Source organism: Piliocolobus tephrosceles, chromosome 10 (assembly GCF_002776525.5).
Source record: "Piliocolobus tephrosceles isolate RC106 chromosome 10, ASM277652v3, whole genome shotgun sequence".
Classification (NCBI taxonomy): domain Eukaryota; kingdom Metazoa; phylum Chordata; class Mammalia; order Primates; family Cercopithecidae; genus Piliocolobus; species Piliocolobus tephrosceles.
Genome location: NC_045443.1, coordinates 107737921 through 107763002, shown reverse-complemented (window position 1 = coordinate 107763002; position 25082 = coordinate 107737921). Strand labels below are relative to the sequence as shown.

At 40.1% G+C, this 25082-nt stretch overlaps 1 protein-coding gene across 1 annotated transcript in view; it reads right to left on the bottom strand.

The window, feature by feature from the left end:
* The window catches only part of IFT81 (intraflagellar transport 81), a 91570-nt gene that overhangs the window by 30711 nt on the left and 35777 nt on the right, over window positions 1-25082 (bottom strand). Inside the window, exons 5-6 of the mRNA XM_026454625.1 lie at window positions 23141-23343; window positions 5659-5808 (exon numbers count right to left, since the gene is read on the bottom strand). Coding sequence (XP_026310410.1) covers window positions 5659-5808; window positions 23141-23343 — 353 coding nt within the window. The remainder of the gene's footprint in view (window positions 1-5658; window positions 5809-23140; window positions 23344-25082) is intronic.

The following is a 25082-nucleotide window of genomic DNA, read 5'->3' as shown; positions in this document are numbered from 1 at the left end:
AACAAGATGTACAGTTGATGTTATGAAATAAATAATGGAAGCCAGAAGAAAATGGAATTAAATCTTTAAAGTCCTGAAAGAAAACAGCTGCCAACCAGAAATTCTACATTCAGTAAAAATGTGTTTCAAAATGAAGGTAGAACACAGGTGTCTTAAGAAAAGCAAAAACTGAGAAGACTTCAGCAGGCCTGAACTAAATGAAATACTTAAGGTGAGCTCATTAGGCAGATACCAACAGAAGAAAGATGATGAAGGAAGAAAAGAAGAACCATGAAAAGAGTAAACAGGTAGATAATCTAGAATAATATTGAATATAATATCATGTACAATTTAAATTCTATCTAGGCCCAGGCACAGTGGCTCACACCTATAATCCTAGCACTTTGGGAGGCTGAGGTAGGAGGATTGCCTGAGCCCCTGAGTTTGAGGCCAGCCTGGACAACATAGTGAGACCCCATTTCTGAAAAAAATACACACAAAAATTAGCTGGGTGTGGTAGTGGACGCCTGTAGTCCAGGTACTTGGGAGGATCACTTGAGCCCAGGAGGTTGAGGCTGCAGTGAGCTCTGACTGTACCACTACATTCCAGCCTGGGCAACAGAACAAGACCCTTTCTCAAGAAAACTGTACTTAGAATTAAAAAAATATTATCAACAATAGCACTAAATATGGGAAGGTGGTAAACAAAGTTAAAGTGTTTTAGGTTCCTGCATTGCCCAGGACACGGCAAAAGTAAAAATTTAGTGAAGACTGGCTGGGCGTGGTGGCTCATACCTGTAATCCCAGCACTTTGGGAAGCCAAGGCAGGTGGATCACAAGGTCGGGAGATCGAGACCATCCTGGCTAACATGGTGAAACCCTGTCTCTACTAAAACAAAATACAAAAATATAGCCAGGTGTGGTGGCACACTCCTGTGGTCCCAGCTACTTGGGAGGCTGAGGCAGGAGAAACACTTGAACCTGGGGGGTGGAGGTTGCATGAGCTGAGATCATGTCACTGCACTCCAGAGAGAGAGACTCTGTCACACACACACACACACACAAAATTAGTGAAGACTGTAATCAGTCAAGGGTGTATATTATAATCTCTGGCATAAGCACTAGAGTGCAATCACTCACTGGCTAAATGGAACTAAGGACTCTATCACTGTGGCAGGTAGAGTGCTGACAGTCCCGGGCATGTTGTAGCAGTGCAACTAATAAGACTTTCACTTGTGGTGAATTGGGGAAGAAGAATACAGGTGGATGGGGATTGTAGTGGCCAGCAAAATTTTATGGCTCAGATTGCTTTCAAGAGAGTTGGCTGAGGGGAACAGAGATGACTGATATCCATAGCTGCTGCCCCTTTGGGTTCATCACCATGTTTGCACCAACACTATGATTCCCTGGAGCTGCTCTCAGCCAATGACTGAGCACAGCAGTAGTACTAGTGTTGGCCCAGTCCTGCCTGACAAGGGACTCCTCTAACAGGTGACTGGCTCAGGAACTCTTCATTAACCTGACCAAAACTGTCTCAGAGTTGTGCTGAAGTTTGAGGCTATTTCTACCCAATCTTCATTCCTTTGCCCTCTCCTTTCACAGGTGTCAGACCTGGATCAGAGCCTGAAGGCTTTCCCTGCCTCCTCCTGTTCCCTTCCCTTTATCCTTCATAAGTGTGTCCTTCAATAAATCTCTTGTACATGTAATCCCATCTCAATGTCTGCTTCTTGGAGGATCTGAACTGATACAAAGATGTACTAGACAGTGTAATGTTTCTGGCATTTGAGGACAAATAGTAACTATAAGGACTATGGAACTGGGGTGGCTATCACTAATCTTCGCTGATGGTTGAAGAGATAACAGGCTCAAATCCATTAATTTGTAATTTAAAGCAAAGTGATCAAGTTAGAGAACCTCCTTAAGGGCTTTAAAGAAACCCTCATTTCCCATGGCTAAATGGCAGAGGGAGCTGAAAACCAGGCACAGGACTTAATTTTAAGACTGGCAAAACTCCAGAGAAAGTTGAATTCTTAGTCTAGGCAAATTCCATGCCAAAGTCAGGGCCCTGACAGAGAAGAAAAAGGGTGCTGAGTCTGGGATGGGGGTATATGGATAGACCCATTTAAGAACCTTGAATCCCCAGATTATCCTGCATCCTCTGGGCAGTGGCAAATGGCTCAGCTTGTTGGTCAAGGCCCTGGAAGATGCAAGACAGCAAGGACAAGGAGGTCCAGGAAAGAGGCATGTGGATGAACCTATGGGTGTAGGCACTAAGTATAAAGATCTTTTCATTACATGGAAACTGGAAAATGTCCACTGCAGAAGAGGCACTGAACAACTAAGTGGAAAGGATGATTTGGCCAGCAGATGTCAGCCAGCCTCTGACACTGGCCCACACAGTGCTTAAACAATGGACTCACAAACAGAATGGCTTTGTTGGTAGAGATGGAAGTTAGGTATGAGCCAAACAGCATGGGCACTCTCTCATCCATGCTCATCTAGCTACTGCCAATATCAAACATCTGACCCGCCAGCAAGAGGGACCAATCCTGAGCTCTGGGTATGGAATCATCCCTTGAGGAAACTAACCCCCTATTTTGTGGCAATTTAATAACATCAGACTCTTTCTGCCCTGAAAAGGGTGACATTTCATCCTTAATGGGACTGATCCATATTCTGGGTATAGGTTTGTCTTTCTTGCCCATTGTACTTCAGCCAGCAGTACTATCCAAGGGCTAAGAGCATTCAGTCTACTGATGTAGAATCTCACATAATATCACCTCAAACCAAGGGATATACTTTACAGCAAAGGAAGTATGATAGCTGTCATATGACCATATAATTCAGTAATTTTACCACATACTACACTATCTGGAAAGCTGATGGCCTGACAGAATAGTGGACCAGTGTCTTAAACATAAGGCCCCAGCTTGGACCTGGATGGCCTATGAAAACGAGTTCTACCTTTAGGATGGGGTATACACCTTAAACCAACGCCCATGATATGGTGCTATGTTCCCAACAGAAAGCATAGGTCTCAGAACCATGAGATGAAAGTATAGGTGTCACCACTAACCATGATCCCCATTGATCCACTTTAGGGAATTATGCTTCCCTTCCAGACAACTTTAGGCTCTGTGGGTATAGGTGTTCTGGTTGCCAGAGTGGGCATGCTTCCATCAGAAGGCACGTTAAGAGGCCCTTGACATTTAATGTTCTGACTACCATCTGGTCACTTGGGCTCCTCATGTCAATAGGATAGCAGGCAAAGAAAGCAGGATATCATAAGGCTATATGGATGCTGCTATATAATAGGGACAGAAAGAAATATATTTAGGACTCAGATGATCCATTGGGCATACCTTAGTATTCCCATGCCCAGTTTTAACTGTAAATGGGGAAGTATAGCAACCATGGCCTGGTAAGGGCATGATTACTAGAGTCTCATACTTCTCAAGGATAAGGAACTGGGTCATCCCACCAAGTAAGTCATCGAAACCAGAAGAGGTGCTAGCTGAGGTGAGGGAAGTCTAGAATAGACGGTAAAGGAAGGAGATGTTGAGTATCAGTTATGTCCTTGGAACCAAATGTAGCAGTGAGAGTTTCCATTTGTCTCTCTAATCTTTCTCCTATAAGTTTTCCTAGAAATTGTGACCAACCAGAATCCTATAGAAGCTATAGCTGGGTGGAGTAAATTTAATGCGACAAACAAGTAGATTCTACTAGTGCAAGGGGTGAACTGTAGTAGATGTTGCTGGTGCCCCACTCAGACCTCATTTGCAAACTGTTATGAGTGTTGACTGCTAAATAGCTCATCGTTACACTCTTCTCCAGAGAGTGCCCTCAGCCAAATGGGAGGTGTCTCACCTAAGAGGTTACACCTGACCACAGCCAAATGACTGACTGCCATGCGGTACAAAAGGCCAGCCCCCTTGCATCAAGGTGGAATCAACTCCAGTGCAACTTGTTCCAAAGTTGATCATGGGATCAGAATGAAGCCAACTCCAGTTCAGACCATGTCTTTTTCTTGCTTGGCTTTTTTCTGTTGCCTCATCTGCTTCCCTCACTCTCCTCCTTCTGAAGGTACTCCCTCAATAAATCACTAGCACAAAGAATTCCCTTCTCGAGCTCTGCTTCTAGGAACCCAACTTAAGAAAAAAATATAAAGCAAAAACTGATGGAACTAAAAAAAGCAACAAAGCAATAATTATAGTTAGAGATTTTTAACACACTTATCTCAGTAACTGATGGAACAGGCAGACAAAAAATCAACAGGAATATAGAAGATGTGAATATCATGGCTAACATACTGACTGAATTGACATACTTAGAATACTATTCCCGGCTGGGCGCAGTGGCTTATGCCTGTAATCCCAGCACTTTGGGAGGCCAAGGTGGGCGAATCACGAGGTCAGGAGATCAAGACCATCCTGGCTAACACGATGAAACCCCATCTCCACTAAAAATACGAAAAATTAGCCAGCCGTGATGGTGGGCACCTGTAGTCCCAGCTACTCGGGAGGCTGAGGCAGGAGAACGGCGTGAACCTGGGAGGTGGAGCTTGCAGTGAGCCGAGATCGCACCACTGTACTCCAGCCTAAGTGACTGAGCAAGACTCCAGCTCAAAAAAAAAAAAAAAAAAAAAAAAGAATACTATTCCCAACAACCGCAGAATATACATTCCTTTCATTGCACATGAAACAATTACCAAAACAGACCATACGCTGGGCCATAATGCAAGACTACAAATTTCACAGGACTGAAATCAGAGTGTGCTCTCTGGTCACAATGAAAATAACCTAGAAATTCATAATAGAAAGGTAACTAGAAAATCCCCCAAATGTTTGATTTTAAGCCATAACCAAAAGGTCAAAGAAATCACAATAGAAATTAGAAAATATTTTGAAGTAAACAATAATGTAGTTACTACTATCAGTTTTAAAGTTAGTGCTGTTAGAATCCATGTTGATTCACAGTGAATTTTCAACCTTAAGTTCCCTAAAAGCAAATAATATTCATCAGCATGAGACAGTTCATATTGCCAGTTAAAAGGAAACACAACAGGTTGAAATTCCACTTACCTCTACCAGATTATTGCTAGCTGGTAAACCAGCACCCAGATGAAACAGTTTCCCCATTGGTGAAAGAAAAAATAAAAGCGAAATGAAGAAAACCCTGAGGAACTGGCATCCACAATTAGAACAACCTTGCTGTTGGACTACTTTGGGTTTAACTCTTCTCAGACAACTAAGGCACAAACACATAAGGAATAAGCCTGGAAGCAGACTTCCACACAGCACTTTCCTGGATATTTCTTTCTAAAGCTTCTTGGAAGTGGCTGCTTAGAAATTCCTGCCCAGCAGGCCATGATAAAAAAAAATTTTACAGTCACTCTCTTGGTATGATAATTTTACTCATATTAACTAACCAAAAGAAAAAACCTACTTGGAATTCAAGTTATTCTATTAATAACCCCAAAGTCAGCACACACACAAAAGCCAGTGCTTACTGCTACATTAAAAATAAATGAATCAACTTATATGACATGTCTGTAATTAATCAGAGAAAAGTAATACTTTTATGATTTTTCCAGTAAAAACAATGACCTCAGTATAAAGCTGTAACCCATAAATCTCCTGGCATTTGTATTTATAGTAGCCCAAGAAAATACCATATTACCAATTGTTGTTGAATATTTTCATGACGTTGCTTAAGAAGTTCTTCAGTTCTCTGCAAAAGACCGAATTCAGCTTTAAGTTCAGCTATTATCTGATGTTTCTTTTTGAAAACTGTACTCTTGCTTCGAAGTTTACTGACATATCGTTTGAACTGTAAAAGAAACACAGTATGTAATCCAATGAGTAAAGTAGTAGCTAAATATCATACATCTGTATAAACTCAATGTATTAACATATTTTCTTTTCTACTTCCCAACATGTGTCACACATATATAATTTCGTTTTAAGACTTTATATAATTACATAATAACTTAATAATTTAGTTTTATTAGAAAACTTCTCAAACCCCACCTTCCTGTCTTCATCCCTACACAGGTTAAACTCCTGTTACTTATTTGCAGAGCCTATTCAGTTCTGTGTAACGATTGCCACCATTTTAAATTTCAGTTCAGTATTTGTTTTCCCCACTATTCCTTAAGCTTGATGAGGGCAGGACCTGCAAGTATCTTGCTCTAAGCAACTCTGCGTTGTATCCTCTGTATCTGGCACAGTGCCTAATATGTAATAGATAATAAACAGTACTTACCAAATGAATTCCTATATTTATTTATTTATTTTTTTGAGATCAAATCTCACTCTGTCACCCAGAGTGTTTAAATATTTTGTTTTTAATTTTTTGACTCATATGTACATATATATGTATATATTATGTGTATATGTATATGTATACATATACAAATTTATGTGTGTATATATATGTGTGCATGTATATATATATATATTTCGAGATAGGGTTTTCTCTGTTGCCCAGGCTGTAGTGCAGTGGTGAGATCACAGTTCATTGTAGCCTTAACCTCCTGGGCTCAAGCAATTCTCCTGCCTCAGCCTCCTGAGTAGGAGGCCCCCAGGTGCAGAGCAACACGCCTGGCTAATTTTTGCATTTTTTGTAAAGATGGGATTTCACTATGTTGCCCAGGCTGGTTTGAAGTCCTCGACTCAAGTGATTCACCCGCCTTGGCCTCCCAAAGTGCTGGGATTACAGGCATGAGTCACCGTACCTGGCCTTAAATATTCTAAATCCTTATATAAAAGTTATTCATTTTAGACTTTACAAATAAGGATTAGGAAAACAGAAACACAATCTTATAAAAATAAAAAGGTTTAAAAAAGAAGAAAAAGGAGGAAATAATGACCACAATTCTGGTTGTGGTTTTATCACGGTATATCTCATGTACTGTACTATTTTGGTAGCAGTCCATTGGACTACTGGGACTAATATAGCCAACCAGAACCATCAACACTCGTGGCTACTATTTATCACTTAAGAAATGTACTGTGACTATATATTGCTATCAGACATCTGAGACACTGAGATGGTACCCATCCCAAATGTTAAAAAGCTAAGAATATCCCAAGTTAGTGAAAACTCGTAGTTATCTAATTTATCTATTTACCTACCCATGATATCAAAGTTATAACTAATAATGGAAAAAAGTTACAACTCTAATGGAAACACCCCATTAAGTAATACCAACTAGAGTTTGGAAGAGCAAACAAAGTAGCATAATATTTAAAGGAATTCAAGGCTGGGTGTGGGGGCTCACGCCTGTAATCCCAATACTTTGGGAGGCCAAGATGGTTGGATCACTTGAGGTCAGGAGTTCGAAACCAGCCTGGCCAACATGGTGCCTGCCCCTCCTTCAATGGTGAAACCCTATCTCTACTAAAAGGAGGATGAGGCAAGAGAATCGCTTGAACCCAGAGGCACAGGTTGCAGTGAGCTGAGATCACACCACTGCACTCCAGTCTGGATGACAGAGTGAGACTCAGTCTTGAAAGAAAAGAAAAGAAAAGAAGAGAGCAGAGGAGAGGAGAGGGGAGGGGAGGAGAGGGAAGGGGAGGGGAGAGGAAAGAAAAAGAAAGAAGGAAAGAAAAAGAAAGAAAGAAAGAAAGAAAGAAAGAAAGAAAGAAAGAAAGAAAGAAAAAGAAAGAAAGAGAAAGAAAGAAAGATTTCTTTGTATAATATTACAATATCATATACACAATTTTTTAGATGGAGTCTCACTCTGTCGCCCAGGCTAGAGTGCAGTGGCATCATCTTGGCTCACTGCAACCTCTGCCTCCCAGGTTCAAGCGATTCTCCTGCCTCGATTCCTGAGTAGCTGGGATTAGGGGCACCCATCGCCACGCCTGGCTAATTTTTGTATTTTTAGTAGAGATGGGGTTTCACTATGTTGACCAGGCTGCTCTTGAACTCCTGGCCTCAAGTGATCCACCAGACTCGGCCTCAAAAGTGCTGGAATTACAGGCATGAGCCACTGTGCCTGGCCTACAATACCATAGTTTCACTGTACCTTTTCTAAGTTTAGGTCTGTTTAGATAAACAAATAATACCTACCACTCTGTTACAGTTGCCTACACTATTTAGTATAGTAACATGCTGCACAAGTTTGCAGCCTAGGAGCAATAGGCTATGGCATACAGTCTAGTTGTGTAGTAGGCTATATCGTCAAGGTTTGCGTAAGGTCTATGATGTTCACACAACAACAAAACTCTCTAACAGTGCATTTCTCAAAATGTATCCTTGTCATTAAGCAATGTATGACTGTACAGTATTGCTCAATGTAAGAAGCAAACGCCAGAAGAAAATGCCAGAAATTTCTGATATTTCTGAAACAGAACATAATACTTTAAAAACACTTCCTCTTCTGTATTAAGACTACTAATAATTTCCAGATTTTTGTACTATATAAAATAATTTTGGCTGGGCAAGTTGGCTCACGCCTATAATCCCAGCACTTTGGGAGGCTGAGGCAGGGGAATGCGTGAGTCCAGGAATTCAAGACCAGTCATGTGCCTGTAGTCCCAGCTACTTGGGAGGCTGAGGCAGAAGAATTGCTTGAACCCGGGAGGCAGAGGTTGCAGTGAGATTGAGCCACTGCACTCCAGACTGGGCAACAGAGTGAGATTCCGTCTCAAAAAAATAAAAAAAAGAATCTTAGCCTTTTTAATGTCCACTGCTTCTTAAAGCTAATTTTGGGGGATAGTTAATAAATAATTTTACAAATAATAAAAGTAATGAACATATTGTTGAAATTTTGGAAAACAGAAAAAAGGAAAAGTTCACTCAAAGCCACTATCCCAACACAAGCTCTATTACCATATTGTTATTTTTCTTTTTTTGAGATGGAGTCTTGCTCTTGTCTCAAAGGCTGGAGTGCAGCGGCGCAATCTCCCCTCACTGCAATCTCCATCTCCCAGGTTCAAGCGAATCTCCTGCCTCAGCCTCTCAAGTAGCTGGGATTACAGGTGCCTGCTACCACGCCAGGCTGGTCTTGCTCCTGACGTCAGGTGATCCACTCACCTTGGCCTCCCAAAGGGCTGGGATTACAGGCATGAGCAACTGTGCCCAGCCCATATTGGTATTTTTCCTTCCAATTTTTTTTTTCTTTGAGACGGAGACTTGCTTTCTCACCCAGGCTGGAGTGCAGTGGCACGATCTTGGCTCACTGCAGCCTCTGCCTCCAGGGTTCCAGCGATTTTCCTGCCTTGGCCTCCCGGGTAGCTGGGATTACAGGCACACACCACCATGCCTGGCTAATTTTTGCATTTTTAGTAGAGATGGGGTTTCACCATGTTGGCCAGGTTGGTCTCGAACTCCTGACCTCAGGTGATCCGCCCACTTTGGCCTCCCAAAGTGCTAGGATTACAGGCATGAGCCACTGTGCCTGGCTTTTCCTTCCAATTTTTAAAGCAAATTCTAAGGTCAATAATTCTAACTTATAAAGTAGTAAAATAGAAAGTACAGCATCTCTAAAATTTAATTTTTTTCTAAAATACTTGATTCCTGAGTATACAAACATTCCTTTAAAATATTAAGATGAAAAATTCTTCACGTTAAATAAACTTCCAATTCCTAGTTTTTTAAACTTGACTTAAACTTTGAAAGAGTTGGCCAGGTGCAGTGGCTCACACCTGTATCCTAGCACTTTGGGAGGCTGAGGTGGTGGGACTGTGTGAGCTCAGGAGTTTGAGACCAGCCTGGGCAACATGGCGAAACCTCATCTCTACTAAAAATATAAAAAATTAGCCAGGCGTGGTGGAGTGTGCCTGTAATCCCAGCTACTCGGGAGGCTGAGGCAAGAGAATCGCTTGAACCTGGGAAGCAGGGGTTGCAGTGAGCTGAGATAGTGCCAGTGCACTCCAGCCTGGGTGACAGAGCGAGATTCTATCTCAAAAAAACAAACAAACAAAACAAAAACAAACAAAAAAAATTTTGAAAGAACTGAGGAACACACTGTGTTTTAGAAGAAGAAAGTTTAAAATATTTTTCTATCCATGATTAGGTTAGTTTTAATATTAAGGAATCCAGCCCTCATACCACAAATTTTCAATGACTGCATTATAGAAACTTCTTTAAAAATTAAAAATTTAAGTCATACTAATGTACCTGAAGTCTAATAACTTGCAAATTTTCCTTTTAAAGAATAAATGTGTAAGCCTGACATAACCACAGATTCAGAATCCCTAGAGTAACTATATATGCTATTAAAAGTGTCCTGGGCAAAGTGCCCAAAATGAAATCAATCCTGTTCATCTGCTATCCTCTGTAATATAGAGGCCAATTTTCCCCTTCTCTATCTTGCTGTGCTCCAGAACTATTTTTAAAAGCTGAAAGCTATAAATGTTTCTGATGAAAGAACAAACCTACAAATTACTGAGTGTGCTTTATGCTGATTGGTTATTACTTGATATTCATTATATATAATACCTAATGGAAGAGTAGTCTGGGTCAGATTAATCAGTTACATATGATTAAGCAATAGGTAGCCATCAAAGCATTCTAAGAGCTCTACTATTCCACAATTATTTAGAACAAAGAAAACACATTATCAATGTTTTTTCTTCCATTCGTGGTTTCTTTTAATTATCATTTGGATTTTAGGTTATTTCTGAATCTTCAATGTCATACAAAAACCAAAACTGACGAACACATTGAAACTAAATCTTCAGACTTACAAAACACAAGTACTAATTCCATTAGCTGCCAGAGCAATGGCCCGATCATTTGTGAAGCCTCTGGTAAACTCTGCTGTACACTCAGATGAGAGTAAGGGTAAAAACTGCCCTCCTCTTCCCTTCCATTCCTGGTTCACAGGGGTCAAAATGGTGGCTGGAGAGGTGGGCAGTAGATAAGAGAGCTGCATGAAGGTGGCAGTAAGGTTGGGGAGCTGCATAGAGGCATGGCGGGGTACAGGGTTCAGAGGTCGAGGATACTGGGAAATGAGGGGACTTGGTTGTATTAGAAGTGTGGACCAGGAGGCTGGTGACTGGGGACACAAGGGAGTAGGGGGAGTTAATGGAAGTACAGATCAACAGGCTGAATGGCTAAGGATATGCAATGATGGGGTTAGGGGCTGAGGAAACACACAGAGACATAGGCTAGCAGGCCTGGCAGCTGAGGACACAGAGGGGTGAGTGAGGAGTCATGGGGAATATAGACACAGAGGGTTAAAATGTGGTTGGTGGGATAGGGGCACAGAATTGGTGTGTAAAGAAGGAGGCCGGAGTAGTTGATAGATTGTTTAAATCGAGCAAACAAGCAAGTTAACTGATTGAGCAAATAAATAAATGCAATATAGAAAAAGGGAGCCAGGGCCGGGCGCGGTGGCTCAAGCCTGTAATCCCAGCACTTTGGGAGGACGAGATGGGCGGATCATGAGGTCAGGAGATCGAGACCATCCTGGCTAACACGGTGAAACCCCGTCTCTACTAAAAAAAAATACAAAAAACTAGCTGGGCGAGGTGGCGGGCGCCTGTAGTCCCAGCTACTCCGGAGGCTGAGGCAGGAGAATGGCATAAACCCGGGAGGCGGAGCTTGCAGTGAGCTGAGATCCGGCCACTGCACTCCAGCCTGGGCCATAGAGCGAGACTCCGTCTCAAAAAAAAAAAAAAAAAAGAAAAAGGGAGCCAAATTTCTCAAAGCCAGAGAAGATACTGGGCAACAGAGAGAGACTCCATCTAAAAAAAAAAATTAAGACAACAATGAGATGCCATTTTCACACCTACCCAATTGGCAAAAATAAAAAATCTTTCAATATCAAGTGTTGGTGATGATGTGGAGGAAGTAGAGAGCAAGATATGTAATTTAGAGCAACAGTCTGGAAAACAACTTGGCTTGTCTACTGAAGTAGAAACTGTACATATTCTATGGCTCACCAACTCCACTTCTACGAGTAGCAGGACTTCTCAAACTATCTGTTAAGGATAAAGGACCAGTTTTTTAAAAAATTTCTCAACATTTGTTCATCGGATACTTTTGTAAAATAATGAAAATACCGAGGTCAAATGACTATAAGGGTTTCTAAATGTTTCCTCTCAATTTATATGGCTGCAGATTAGAAGAAACTAACAGTCTCTGAACTGAAACTAGTCTACAGACCACACTTTGAGTAGCACTGCTCCAGAGTAGAGCTTCCTAAATGGGGTATGCTCCGGTACACACACGTGCCACAAATATTGCAGGTGTGCCAAGATATTAATCCACTCAACCTTTGCAGTAGCTGGGCAAGATATTATAAAGAACTCTCAGCCAGTCACCTTTAGCTAAAATGAAAAAAATAATTTTTAAAGGCATAGGAGGTAAGCAACAAATTCTTAGAACATTAAGGAAAAACCTTCCCATAGTGTATCGTTAACAGGTAAACCAAACGAATTTGTCAGTAAAGTGAACTACAAAGCTTGCCACTGGGCAGGAAAGCCCATTATAGCAGCTATTACTAATCATTTGTACTCATATACATTTGTAATCTGTTAGTCTTCTATGAAAGAGCAGCCATCATTTTAGAAGCTGAGATCAAATAAGATTAATACTTTACGATTTATGCTAGCAGGTGCTGAGAGAGTACTCAGTTGTGTGAAACTCTAATCTTTATCTCTTTTGTAATGGACTAATGCTTTATAGTGCTAGCTTCTGGCTTCAGGACCAATTTTAAAGACTCGGCTCCCTTGTGATCAAAATGGAAACTGACAGATGTTCTTTTTCCTTTTGTGTATTTAATATGTTTTACAGCCTTTAAGAGTAATGATCAGAGTCTGAGCTAGCTTCTGTAATAGATAGGCAGTTTATTTCTCTAAGAATATAATCATTTATAAATGTTTTTTGCTTATCAGAAAACTCAAAAGAATTAATGGATTCCAGGCATCATTCTAGAAATTTATGTGAAACAAGAACTGCTGCTCCTACTGTAAATTTTCTCCCTCAATATCTGGCATGAAAATGATTTTCAAAGTAATTAGCTGTGAAGACTTAAGACTATCATATAATAAGCACTTTATATTGTTTAAGAACCACAAAGCCATTTTTTTTTTTTTTCTCAGACGGAGTCTTGCTCTTGTCTCCCAGACTGGAATGCAATGGCACAATCTCGAGTCACTGCAACCTCCACCTCCCAGGTTCAAGTGATTCTCTAGCCTCAGCCTCCCGAGTAGCTGGGATTACAGGCATCTGCCACCATGCCTGGGTAATTTTTTTGTATTTTTAGTAGAGATGGATTTTCACCGTGTTAGCCAGGATGGTCTTGATCTCCTGACCTTGTGATCTGCCTGCCTCGGCCTCCCAAAGTGCTGGGATTACAGGCGTGAGCCACCGTGCCTGGCCTAATTTTGTATTTTTAGTGGAGACAGGGTTTCACCATGTTGGCCAGGCTGGTCTAGAACGCCTGACCTCAGGTGATCCTCCCGCCTTGACCTCCCAAAGTGCTGGAATTACAGGCATCAGCCACTGCGTCCAGCCAGAGCCATTTTTTAAAATAAAAAAGCACTAGGAACCCATAGAAAAATTAATACTACTTACCAAAGTTCAGTAAGTTAGAAAAAATAACTAGAATGAACACTTTTCAAATACTGTTAGTACAACATCCGGGCTATTTTCCATTTCTTAATTAAATCACATCTTTGTCAGTTATTTCATCAAATAATGTATAAGCATAGACAACTACAGGAATTGGCTCAAGGGAGTTACGCATGAGATGAGATAGAACCAACTGTTTAGGAGTGGCATGAATACACACAAAGGCCACAGTCTTTCTGCTCATTTGTTAGTGTCTTGTGCTCTAGACAGAACTTCAGACTTGAAGAAAACCTGAAAAGGCCATCATGTCACGCTCCAATAAATTATTTGGATTCCCTGAAGTCTGGTCTCAGAGTTGCTGTTTGTTTTAAGGCAAGAGAAAATGTTTCAAAGCAGCCTTTGTAATCTGCTAAAATGACAGTCTTTTTAAATCACCCATCATAACTAATGCCATATAAACACACATACAAATACTATACTAACCTTTTCTAACCTGTTAGTGGCACATTTTCAACTGTAAATTAGAAAATCTCACCAAGTCAAGCATAAGCAATGTAATTATCTACATATGGTAGTGGCTAGTTAACTGCTCAGTCTTTTAAGAGAGTCTGTAATAATCAATATGATATATGTGGGTAGAAATCTGTATTAAATGAAATTTGTGACACAGGAACATCCATCTGTGGAACACAGTCAGTCACACCATCCAAGAGGTCTCTGTGCTTCTATTATAAATCAAATCACCACCACACAGCTGTTACTACCTCTAATGGGTGCTTCGACTGCTGTCCAAGCAGTTAAGTATCCAGAAAAAAAAAAAATCCATGAAAAGTTTTAAAATTTGGGGTTAAAAGTGTGGCATTACCTAGACTGCATGCATAATGCACTACACTTCTATTACAGTGAACTGAGCCAAATTTATTTGATTCTGTTTTGTTCTATCTCTTGGGAAATTTTAGGGGCCTCAGGTCCTGCTATGAACTCTAAAGAGTACAATGTGATTTGAAAGGTTCTAAAAATATCACAGGTTTGCCTGGGCTCACTTAGAAGGGTGGATGATTCAATTACAAGTGTCAAAATTTGATTCCTAATTTTTCAGGACCTGACAGCTGCAGCACATCTTGCCAGGATTCCCTTATCTTCATTGTGCTTCTCTTTGAAGTATTTTAAGAAGATTTCATAATCTTTCCAATTTAGCTCTAGGATTTCTGTCAGTAGCTGTAGAATGAATTGGCTGGCCCTTTCTAAAGCTGCTTATAAATATTACTTGACCAAGCATATTTTAAAAGTAGCTATAACTGCAAAACAGCTGAGCTTCTTGTAATGGTCAGGGGAGAAAACACAATGGGCTATAATACACCCATACACCATAAACCAGGGGTGACCTTTCATTGCATGAGTTCCAATGGAACCTTAACCAGAGGTTCATTTGTTGCTATAAAAAAAATTCAGATCCCAAAGGCATGCATTCATACAAATGACCACTTTGGGAAGGGCACTAGTACTGTATATCATTGAGACCGGTTTTTTGTTTGCTTTTTCAAATTATGAAAGCAGAGAATCAGAGAGATCAAGGTGACTAAGATGGTAAAATCATTAGCTACTGGCACTACTACAAGAGGCACATGTTCTATTCTTTGTCCTTCCAGTAAGTGAGAGAAAGTCTTCAAGCTTAGATTGCTGCCTATGAAACAGAAAAAATCATACCAAAAGAGGTAGCTGAAGGCTACCAGATTAAATGGCAAATTTAAGTTTCCCACCAGGTGTTTAAAAAATAATACAGGCATGAACCACCACACCTGGCATAATCAGATTTTTTAAGATTAAAAAACCCAGCCAGGCACGGTGGCTCAAGCCTGTAATCCCAGCACTTTGGGAGGTCGAGACGGGCAGATCACAAGGTCAGGAGATCGAGACCATCCCAGCTAACATGGTGAAACCCTGTCTCTACTAAAAATACAAAAAAATTAGCTGGGCGTGGTGGCAGGCACCTATAGTCCCACCTACTCAGGAGGCTGAGGCAGAATGGTGTGAACCTGGGAGGCAGAGCTTGCAGTGAGCCAAGATAGCGCCACTGCACTCCAGCCTGGGCGACAGAGCAAGACTCTGTCTCAAAAAAAAAAAAAAAAAAAAAAAATTAAAAAACCCAAAATACTGATCCAATGTTCTTCTACTTACTGCACACATGACTTCAAAAATGTCCCTTATCTGGGCTGGGTGAGGTGGCTCAAGCCTGTGATCCCAGCACTTTGGGAGGCCGAGGTGGGCAGATTGCTTGAGGTCAGGAGTTCAAGACCAGTCTGGCTAACATGGTGAAACTCCGTCTGTACCAAAAATACAAAACTTAGCTGGGCATGGTGGTGGGCGCCTGTAATCCCAGACACTTGGGAGGCTGAGGCATGAGAATCGCTTGAACCTGGGAGGTGGAGGTTGCAGTGAGCTGAGATCATGCCAGTGCACTCCAGCCTGAGTGACAGAGTGAGACTGTCAGCCTGCTCCATTACTGAAGAAAGCTCAAGTGGTAGACATTTTTCTCTAGTCAATCAAATATTTCATTCTAATCACCATTCGTTGATCCTAATTTGGCTTTCTCATAAACAAACAAACAAACAAAAACCACTAATCCATCTGTGTCAGGGGTCCCCAAGACCATCTCTAGATTCAGTGATTCACTGGGAGGACTCAACGCATACAGTCATACTCTTGGCTATGATTTATTACACTGAATACCAAGCGAAATCAGCAGAGGGAAAAGGCACATGGGGTGAAATCTGGAGGAAACCAGGTGCAAACTTCTAAAAGTTGTCTCCCACTGCAGTCACAGAGGGCATAATTAATTCCTCCAGCGATGAGTTGTAACAACATACATGAAATGATCAGGGAGGCTCATTGGAGACTTAGTTCCCAGGGTTTTTACTAGGAGCTGATCATCTAGGCACATTCTGCCTACCCTGTACCAATAGTCCAGGAAGAGGAGAGAGAGAGACAGAGAGAGAGAGAGAGAAAAAAGAGAGAGAGAGAGAGAGAACGAAGGAAGGGAGGAAGGAATGAAGGAAGGGACAGAGGAAGGGAGGGAGGGAGGGAGGGAGAGAGACAGGGAGGAAGGAAAGGCAAGCAGGAGTTCGACATAAACCACACTCTTCATATACTTTAGGCAAGGTGAGCCATTCTTATCAGCGAATGGCAGGAATCCATCCAAGAACCAAGTTCCCCCAGATGCCAGCCAAGGGCCAACTTTGCAAGCAGACCTTTCTAGGGATAGCAGTCTCAGGCCTGCATGTTAATTTTTTTCCGAACACCATCTTTTTCATAATCCTTTAACTATTTATTATGTCGTTCTTCAGTCTTTTATTCCTTAATACATAATCAATTCCCACTGTGTCTTTCTCTAGTCTTTTGTTTCAGTTAATACATAATCAATTATTGATATGAAAGTTTCCAGACTTTTCATCCATTTTAGTCACCCTCATATAGGACTTTGGCATGACTGTCTCTTAAAACATGAAGTCAAAAATATGAAATAATACTCCAGGCATAATTAGACCATAAAAAGGATACTTTTTAAAAATTAATGTAGTATAATCATTTATGCATTTTTTAAAGCTGCGTTAGTAATAGATGATGTGTTGAATTGGCAAACAAAACCTGAATTCTACCACATTATATTTATTATAATCCCATTAATGGCATTTTGTTTAAGCACAGTGCCTCTATCTACCAAGATGATTCTGAACTATAATTCCATCATGTGTTTCAGGTTGACTATTTCTTCCAGCTTTTTGTCATATGCAAACTATTGATGGCTCTACAGCCAGACTGCTAAATCCAACTCATAGTTCTACTACTTACAAGAAATGGGGTGTCAGGCAAGTCAGCTTAAACCCTCTGTATGTCTCAGATCCTTTATCTGTAAAAACTGGGAATAGTAATAACAGCCAGGTGCAGGCTCATGCCTGTAATTCTACCACTTCAGGAGGCCAAAGTGGGAGGACTACTTGAGGCCAGGAGTTTAAGACCAGCCTGGGAAACACAGTGAGACCACATCTCTACAAAACAAAATAAAACAAAACAAAAAAAGAAAATTAGCTGGGCATGGTGGCTCATGCTTGTAGTCCAAGCTTCTCAGGAGGCTGAGGTGGGAGGATCACTTGAGCCTAGGAGTTTCAGGCTGCAGTGAGCCATGATCACACCACTGCACTCCAGCCTGGGTAACAGAGTGAGATCCTGTCTCTGAAAAAAAAAAAGAAACTTAAATTTAAAAAAAATTGTACTTACAGAGTTGTACAATGACATAAATGAGAATAATGTATATAAGAAGACTAGTATGATATCTGGCACATTGTAATTGCATAATTTAAAAAATTATTATTTATCTAAAGTATTGATAATAACAAACAAATTAGGATAAAGGGCAAATCTCCATGGCATTTTTTGTGTGTACACTTCCTCAGAGATGACAGCAATCAAAATATTTTGAGACTATCAATTCAACCAGATTTATATTAAGATATACTTAAAATCCAATATAAAAACCTTTGAGATATAAAAACAGTAAAATATTCATTACTATTTATTTTCAGTTACGTTAGCAGGGTGTAATCACTAAACTAAATGTAGTCATTTAATAGAGTGTAGTTTCTATCATCTTCCAAATACTGGTATGAAGAGAAAGAAATCAAGATTGACTGGATGAGTAGGAAAATGTATCTTTTATCACTGAGAAGATCATTTCAACTGTTCAAGCAATTCCTACTTATGTCAGGACTCTGGCAGAATAAGAGATACATACATGCCTGTGCTTATTCCTGTGTATTGTCTTACTTTATGAAAATAAAATGTTAAAATGATAAAGTACAATGGAGGGAAAGTAATTCTAGAAACTTCATCTTTTACTAATAAGGAAAACCAATGAAATACTAATAAAAAGGCCTAGTAAAGAAAAAATGTCTATAGCATCTGCAATCAGAAGAGCTAAAACTCTTAGACAGTATGTAACATCTGGAATATTAACTTTAATGGCAGTAGGAAGCATCAAAATGTATACTTCACCACCAAACTAAAAACTGCTAATGGACCTCTAAAAAGAAAATGACAAACGAATATAAATCACTGTATCACTGTATACGTCTAGAACTTGTTACATCTATGTTTATTAACACGTTATGTTCCTAAATTTTTCCAAGATAAGATCAATCAAACAACTACATATGGACAATCAAGGAATAAAGTTTTACATCCAAACAAATGGCTGTCATATAATTCCCCGCAAATAAACACTTCCAATTAATGATTGTTCACAGTGTAGTCCTCTTTAGAGTCAAATATGAATCCTAAAATTTACCCATTCTAATGGTGCCGTCTCCAAGGCACTACTGGAATGGGTAAATTTTAGGATTCACATTTGATGGCAATATTCTCTTACCTGCTAACTGTGTGACTTTGGGCAAATTATTTCAATGTCTCTGTTTCTTAGGTTACAAAATGGAGGTAATATTTACTTCAGAGGCTTTCCAAGAGGATGAATTAGGGTATATTGTGAGATAACATAAAATTTACCGCTTTAACTATTTTTAAGTATACAGTTCTGTGGCTTTAAGTACATTCACGTTGCTGTATAACCATCACTAAAGCTGTATTTTTTAAGCTCTCAAGACTGAGCATGCAGTAACTGCTCAGAGAATGGCAGCTAAAATTACTCTCATTAGTGCTATCTTATTCTATCTTAAATTTGTGTAAATTATTTACTCCTAAACAGAAACTATTTCACATTTATTTCCACTAAATTGCTCCCAGCCTGAGAAATACTAGTTTCACCTTTTAAGCTGTAAACTATATTTCTAGCTTTCAAATTCTTCATCCAAGTGAATAACAAAAATATACAAATACTAAGAACTAACACACTGAGCATTTACTATGTGCCTAGTGCTGTTCTAAGCATGTTCAATTAATCCTCAAAATAATTTTAGAAGTTATATCCTACAAACATTCACATTTTACAGCTGAGCATAAAGACGGTAAGGAACTCATCCAAGGTCATCCATCTGGTAAGCGGCAAAACCAGGATTTGCACTCAAACAACCAAGTTGTAGAGCCACTCTTAACCACTCCACTGTGCTGCCTCTCACACACATAGTAACATACCACCCATGGGAATGATTACTTTCAGATGCCAGGTGTTATATGTTGACTGAGCCTTTGAGTTTCTCAGAAGCTTTAGCATCTATTATTTCATGTCCTTTCCCAGAGATAATAAAGAGCAATCAGCCCCATTTTACAGATAGAGAGGCCTCAGGGAGGTCACGTAATTTGTTCAAGGTCAACAGACCTTGGAGAGGTCCTGGGTTTTAGCTTGGCCACTTACTAGCTGTGTGAAACTGCAGTCTCCTTGAGCATCACTCAACTGTGAAAGGGAAATGATAACAACACCTTTCATAAGAAGTAAAAAAGTATCTGTTTGCTAAGTACCTGGCATAGAGCTTTGTATAAAAAGTGCTCAATAAACGTGATTCCCCCTCATTTTGCGTGTGATTCCTGGCATAGTGTTCTTTCCAAACACCATGCCACTAATTATCAATACCTTCTCACCAACTGTGTTAACAGATGGGGGGCAAAGGACATAACTTTTTGGAGATTACTATGTGATATCAAACCAGAAACCTCAGTGAACCATGTGATACCAAATTAGGCACCTCAGTGAATTATACTTCCAGCTGTATTATATAATTTTAAATATAAGAAACTTCTTTTATTTTGTCCATATGGCCTATCACTTTATCAAAGTAGAAAATAAAATCGGTATACCAAGATTTGTTCTTTATAAAATTATGCTTAATGTTCCCCAATACCTTCTGTTCTTTTAGGTAACTGCCAAATACCTTACTTGATTTGTTCTGTTTCCGACCAGATTATTGTTCAAAAATTATCATTTCCAAATGCTATCTTTTTCCCCTTAAAAAAAAGAATGCTTTTTTTTTCCTGTCATTAGATCCTTCTCCTGTTCACCATGATTTCTCAAAAATAAAGACTAATAGGCCGGGTGCGGTGGCTCACGCCTGTAATCCCAGCACTTTGGGAGGCCGAGACGGGCGAATCACAAGGTCAGGAGATTGAGACCATCCTGGCTAACATGGTGAAACCCCATCTCTACTAAAAACTACAAAAAAAAAACTAGCCGGGCGAGGTGGTGGGCACCTGTAGTCCCAACTACTTGGGAGGCTGAGGCAGGAGAACGGCGTGAACCCGGGAGGCGGAGCTTGCAGTGAGCTGAGATCTGGCCACTGCACTCCAGCCTGGGCGACAGAGCGAGACTCCATCTCAAAAAAAAAAAAAGAAAAAGACTAATAACTTGGCACTAGGTTTTTTCCCTCACATTTGCACAGAGGGAACATCTAATATGAATTATAAGTACTATTTATGCCAAATACAGCCATAACAATTAGTATTTTTTGTCATTTAGGCAGCATTTTCTTAAGAAAAGATAAAAATGCCAGGAGGTGGCATACTCTCTTATAAAGTGAAATTGCTGCATAATTAATCTTTTGTTTTTTCCTCCAGACAGCAAGGATGTCATGAAGCATACACTGTTGACTTCCAAATATCGTTTAAAACACTCCCATGTCTTAAAACAATTTGGAAGTGGATGTTAAAAGCCAAGGGAATTTTTCAATCACATGTTGACTTCCTGAATCTACTACTTCCCCAACAAGCTAAAAGGCACATTGGGAGGGTACAAGCAGAAGTACCACAGAGAAAAGTGGTACTATGGGAACAATTCATTTGTTTGGCACAGTGAAGTTCATGCCAATTTGTAACAGTATGGATTCAATAACTTTTCAAAGTCAAAAATGAGGTTTGGACAAGAGTAGCTTTCCACAATAGCTTTTGCTGAGATCTAGTAGCTAATACAAAATTTAAAAGCCTGTAAAAATTGGTAAAGTCCAGACAATGTTTAGGAATTAAAATATGACCTATCACTTTATTTTGCTAAAAAAGCACCAAGCTAAGATATTTGACTTCATGTATTCATTCATTCCTGGGCTAATTTTATGAAAAGAGGATGGAAAATTACATTTTTTGGTGCTTGAGTTTAGCCATCTATAAAAAAATATTATTTGTCCTACTAATCTTATGAGTCTGACAGAAGGATAAATGAAACAAAAGCTGTTAAAGCATTGTTCAAAATTTAAAGTATGTAGCAATGTGAGATACAATTGTATTTTTTTAAACTTGTAAGCCTCTATGATGAGGTCATTTTAATCATGTCAGTCCCACCAGACAAGTATACATTACTGACAAAATAACTTAATGATATTGTCTTAGCCCTTTATGGAAATACATTTACCAACAAATACAGATTTTTGTATTATCTGTTTGCTACTAATGTTTTTCACTTTTTTTTTTTTTTTTTTTTTTTTTGAGACGGAGTCTCGCTCTGTCGCCCAGGCTGGAGTGCAGTGGCCGGATCTCAGCTCACTGCAAGCTCCGCCTCCCGGGTTTACGCCATTCTCCTGCCTCAGCCTCCCGAGTAGCTGGGACTACAGGCGCCCACCACCTCGCCCGGCTAGTTTTTTGTATTTTTAGTAGAAACGGGGTTTCACAGTATTAGCCAGGATGGTCTCGATCTCCTGACCTCGTGATCCGCCCGTCTCGGCCTCCCAAAGTGCTGGGATTACAGGCTTGAGCCACCGCGCCCGGCCGTTTTTCACTTTTATAATTTAATATTTATAAATAATTAAATCCAATATAAATTCACTTAATTAAGAAATGAAAATTTGGGGCCGGGCACGGTGGCTCACACATGTAATCCCAGCACTTTGGGAGGCTGAGGCAGGCGGATCATGAGGTCAGGAGTTTGCCAGCCTTACCAACATGGTGAAAGCCCATCTCTACTAAAAATACAAAAATTAGCCGGATGTGGTGGCATCCACCTGTAATCCCAGCTACTCACGAGGCTGAGGTAGGAGAATCACTTGAACCCAGAAGGCGGTGACTGCAGTGAGCCAAGATCACGCCACTGCACTCCAGCCTGGGTGATGGAGCAAGACTCCATCTCCAAAAAAAACAAAAAAAACAAAAAAAAAGTGAAAATTTGGAATATAGTATCTCATAAAATCACTAACGTATCTGCCATTTTACATCAAGAAATTCTCAGTATGGCCGGGTGTGATGGCTCACGCCTGTAATCCCAGCACTTTAGGAGGCCAAGGCAGGCGGATCATCCAAGGTCGGGAGTTCGACCAGCCTGGCCAACATGGTAAAACCCTGTCTCTACTAAAAACACAAAAATTAGCTGGGTGTGGTAGCAGGCATCTGTAATCCCAGCTATGTGGGAGGCTGAGACAGAAGAATCACTTGAACCCGGTAGGTGGAGGTTGCAGTGAGCAGAGATCCCGCCATCACACTCCAGACTGGGTGACAAGAGTAAAACTCCATCTCAAAAAGAAAAGAAAAAGAAAAAGAAAAAAAAAATCTCAGTATTATTGCAAAAAGACTATTCAGTTTTAAATAAGTCTTATAAAATAAGATTAACTTCCCAATATTAACATTCAAACTAAGAAAGTCAAACACACTAATAGTTTCACATTAAAAAAACAATACTTACACCCTTGTCCCATGAAATTGTTCAGCTTACCTCATCTCCCTTTAAAACTTCAGTACCATCGAATTCACGGGTCTGATTTCTCTTTACTGATGCTTCTCTCTCTAGGCTGGCTAACTTCTCCTTGGCCTCCTGAAGTTCTTCAGCTTTGGCTTCTTTTTTACGGGAAATGATAGATGCCTGATTGAGTATTAAATATGAATGTATAATAAGATATACAAACAGCTTCCTATTATCTTGTGAAATTATCTACTTTTTAGATTTTACCAAGTTATATTTTCAATATCAGCTTGGCCTCTCCTAACCAATACTCCTTGCCCTACTACTCATCATCACCAATTATACTGAATATGAATATACAATGTATATTAAACACCAACCTACAAACACTTCGGAAGACAAAGCTCTGAAAATGTAAGACATATCAGCAGAGAAACAAAAATGTGCTAATAAGAAAAATATTAGGCCAGGTACAGTGGCTCAAATCTGTAATCCCAGTACTTTGGGAGGCTAAGGCAGGCGGATCACGAGGTCAGGAGTTTGAGACCAGCCTGACCAACATGGTGAAACCCCATCTCTACTAAAAATACAAAAATTAGCCGGGTGTGGTGGTGTGTGCCTGTAATCCCAGTTACTCAGGAGGCTGAGGCAGGAGAATCCCTTGAACCTGGGAGGTGGAGGTTGCAGTAAGCCGAGATCACGCCACTGGGCTCCAGCCTGGGTGACAGAGCAAGACTCTGTCTCGAAAAAAAAAAAAAAAAAAAAAAAAAAAGAAGGAAAACAAAAATATTAAAGCCTTCTCAGATAACACTCAAATGCTAATGAAAATACATCCTACTTCAAGTCAATATAAGTTAACACCAAGTCTACTGTATTTTTACATGGTGGGTTTCCCTTTATTGGAAGAAAAAAAATGCTTCATTCTCAAAACTACTACACGGGTCATCTTACTAAATTCAATATCCATACTTCTAAAATGAAATGTTAAAACATCTATTATATTTGGGCCATTCTAATAAATAAAATGCAGGTTCAAACTCAAACATCTGACTCACCAGAATTAGGCAAGTGTTTACAAAATGCAAATGGCTACTCTTAGCAGCATTTTATATTAGCTAATAACTCTTGGGAGATTTCCTTAAATGAACCATAGGTGTACTAGTTTAAGAAAAACATTAGCCAATCTGTCTTAAGAGAAAGGATACAAATAATTTTTCAAGAAAATATGACAGGGGAGTGAAATCTCTAGCACAAATCCTTAAAAAAATTCTATTGTCCTTTTTTCAAAAAAATGAAAAGACAGGTGATGATGAAGGAATGTTTCACTCCATAGAACTATTCTAGCTTAAACAATGAAGGAGGCTGGGTGCAGTAGCTCACGTCTGTAATCCCAGAACTTTGGGTGGTCAAGGTAGGAGGATCACTTGAGCCCAGGAGTTCAAGACTAGCCTAGGCAACATAGTGAGACCCTGACTCTGAAAAAATAATAATAATAAAAGAAAAATAGCTGGGTGTGGTGATGCACACTGTGGTCCCAGCTACTTGGCAGGCTGAGATGCGAGGATCATTTGAGTTTAAGAGGTTGAGGCTACAGTGAGCCATGATCACGTACTGTACTCCAGCCTGGGTGACAGAGATCCTGTCTCAAAGCAAAAAAAAAAAAAAAAAAAAATGGGTCAGGCATGGTGGCTCACGCCTGTAATCCCAGCACTTTGGAGGCCAAGGAGGGTGGATTACCTGAGGTCAGGAGTTCAAGACTAGCCTGGCCAACATGGCGAAACCCTGTTTCTACTAAAAATACAAAAATTAGCCAGGCATGGTGACGTGTACCTGTAGTCCCAAACACTTGAGAAGCTGAGGCAGAAGAATTCCTTGAACGTGGGAGGCGGAGGCTGCAGTGAGCCAAGATTGTACCACTGCACTCCAGCCTGGGTGACAGAGTGAGACTCCATCTCAAAGGAGAAAAAAAAAAAAG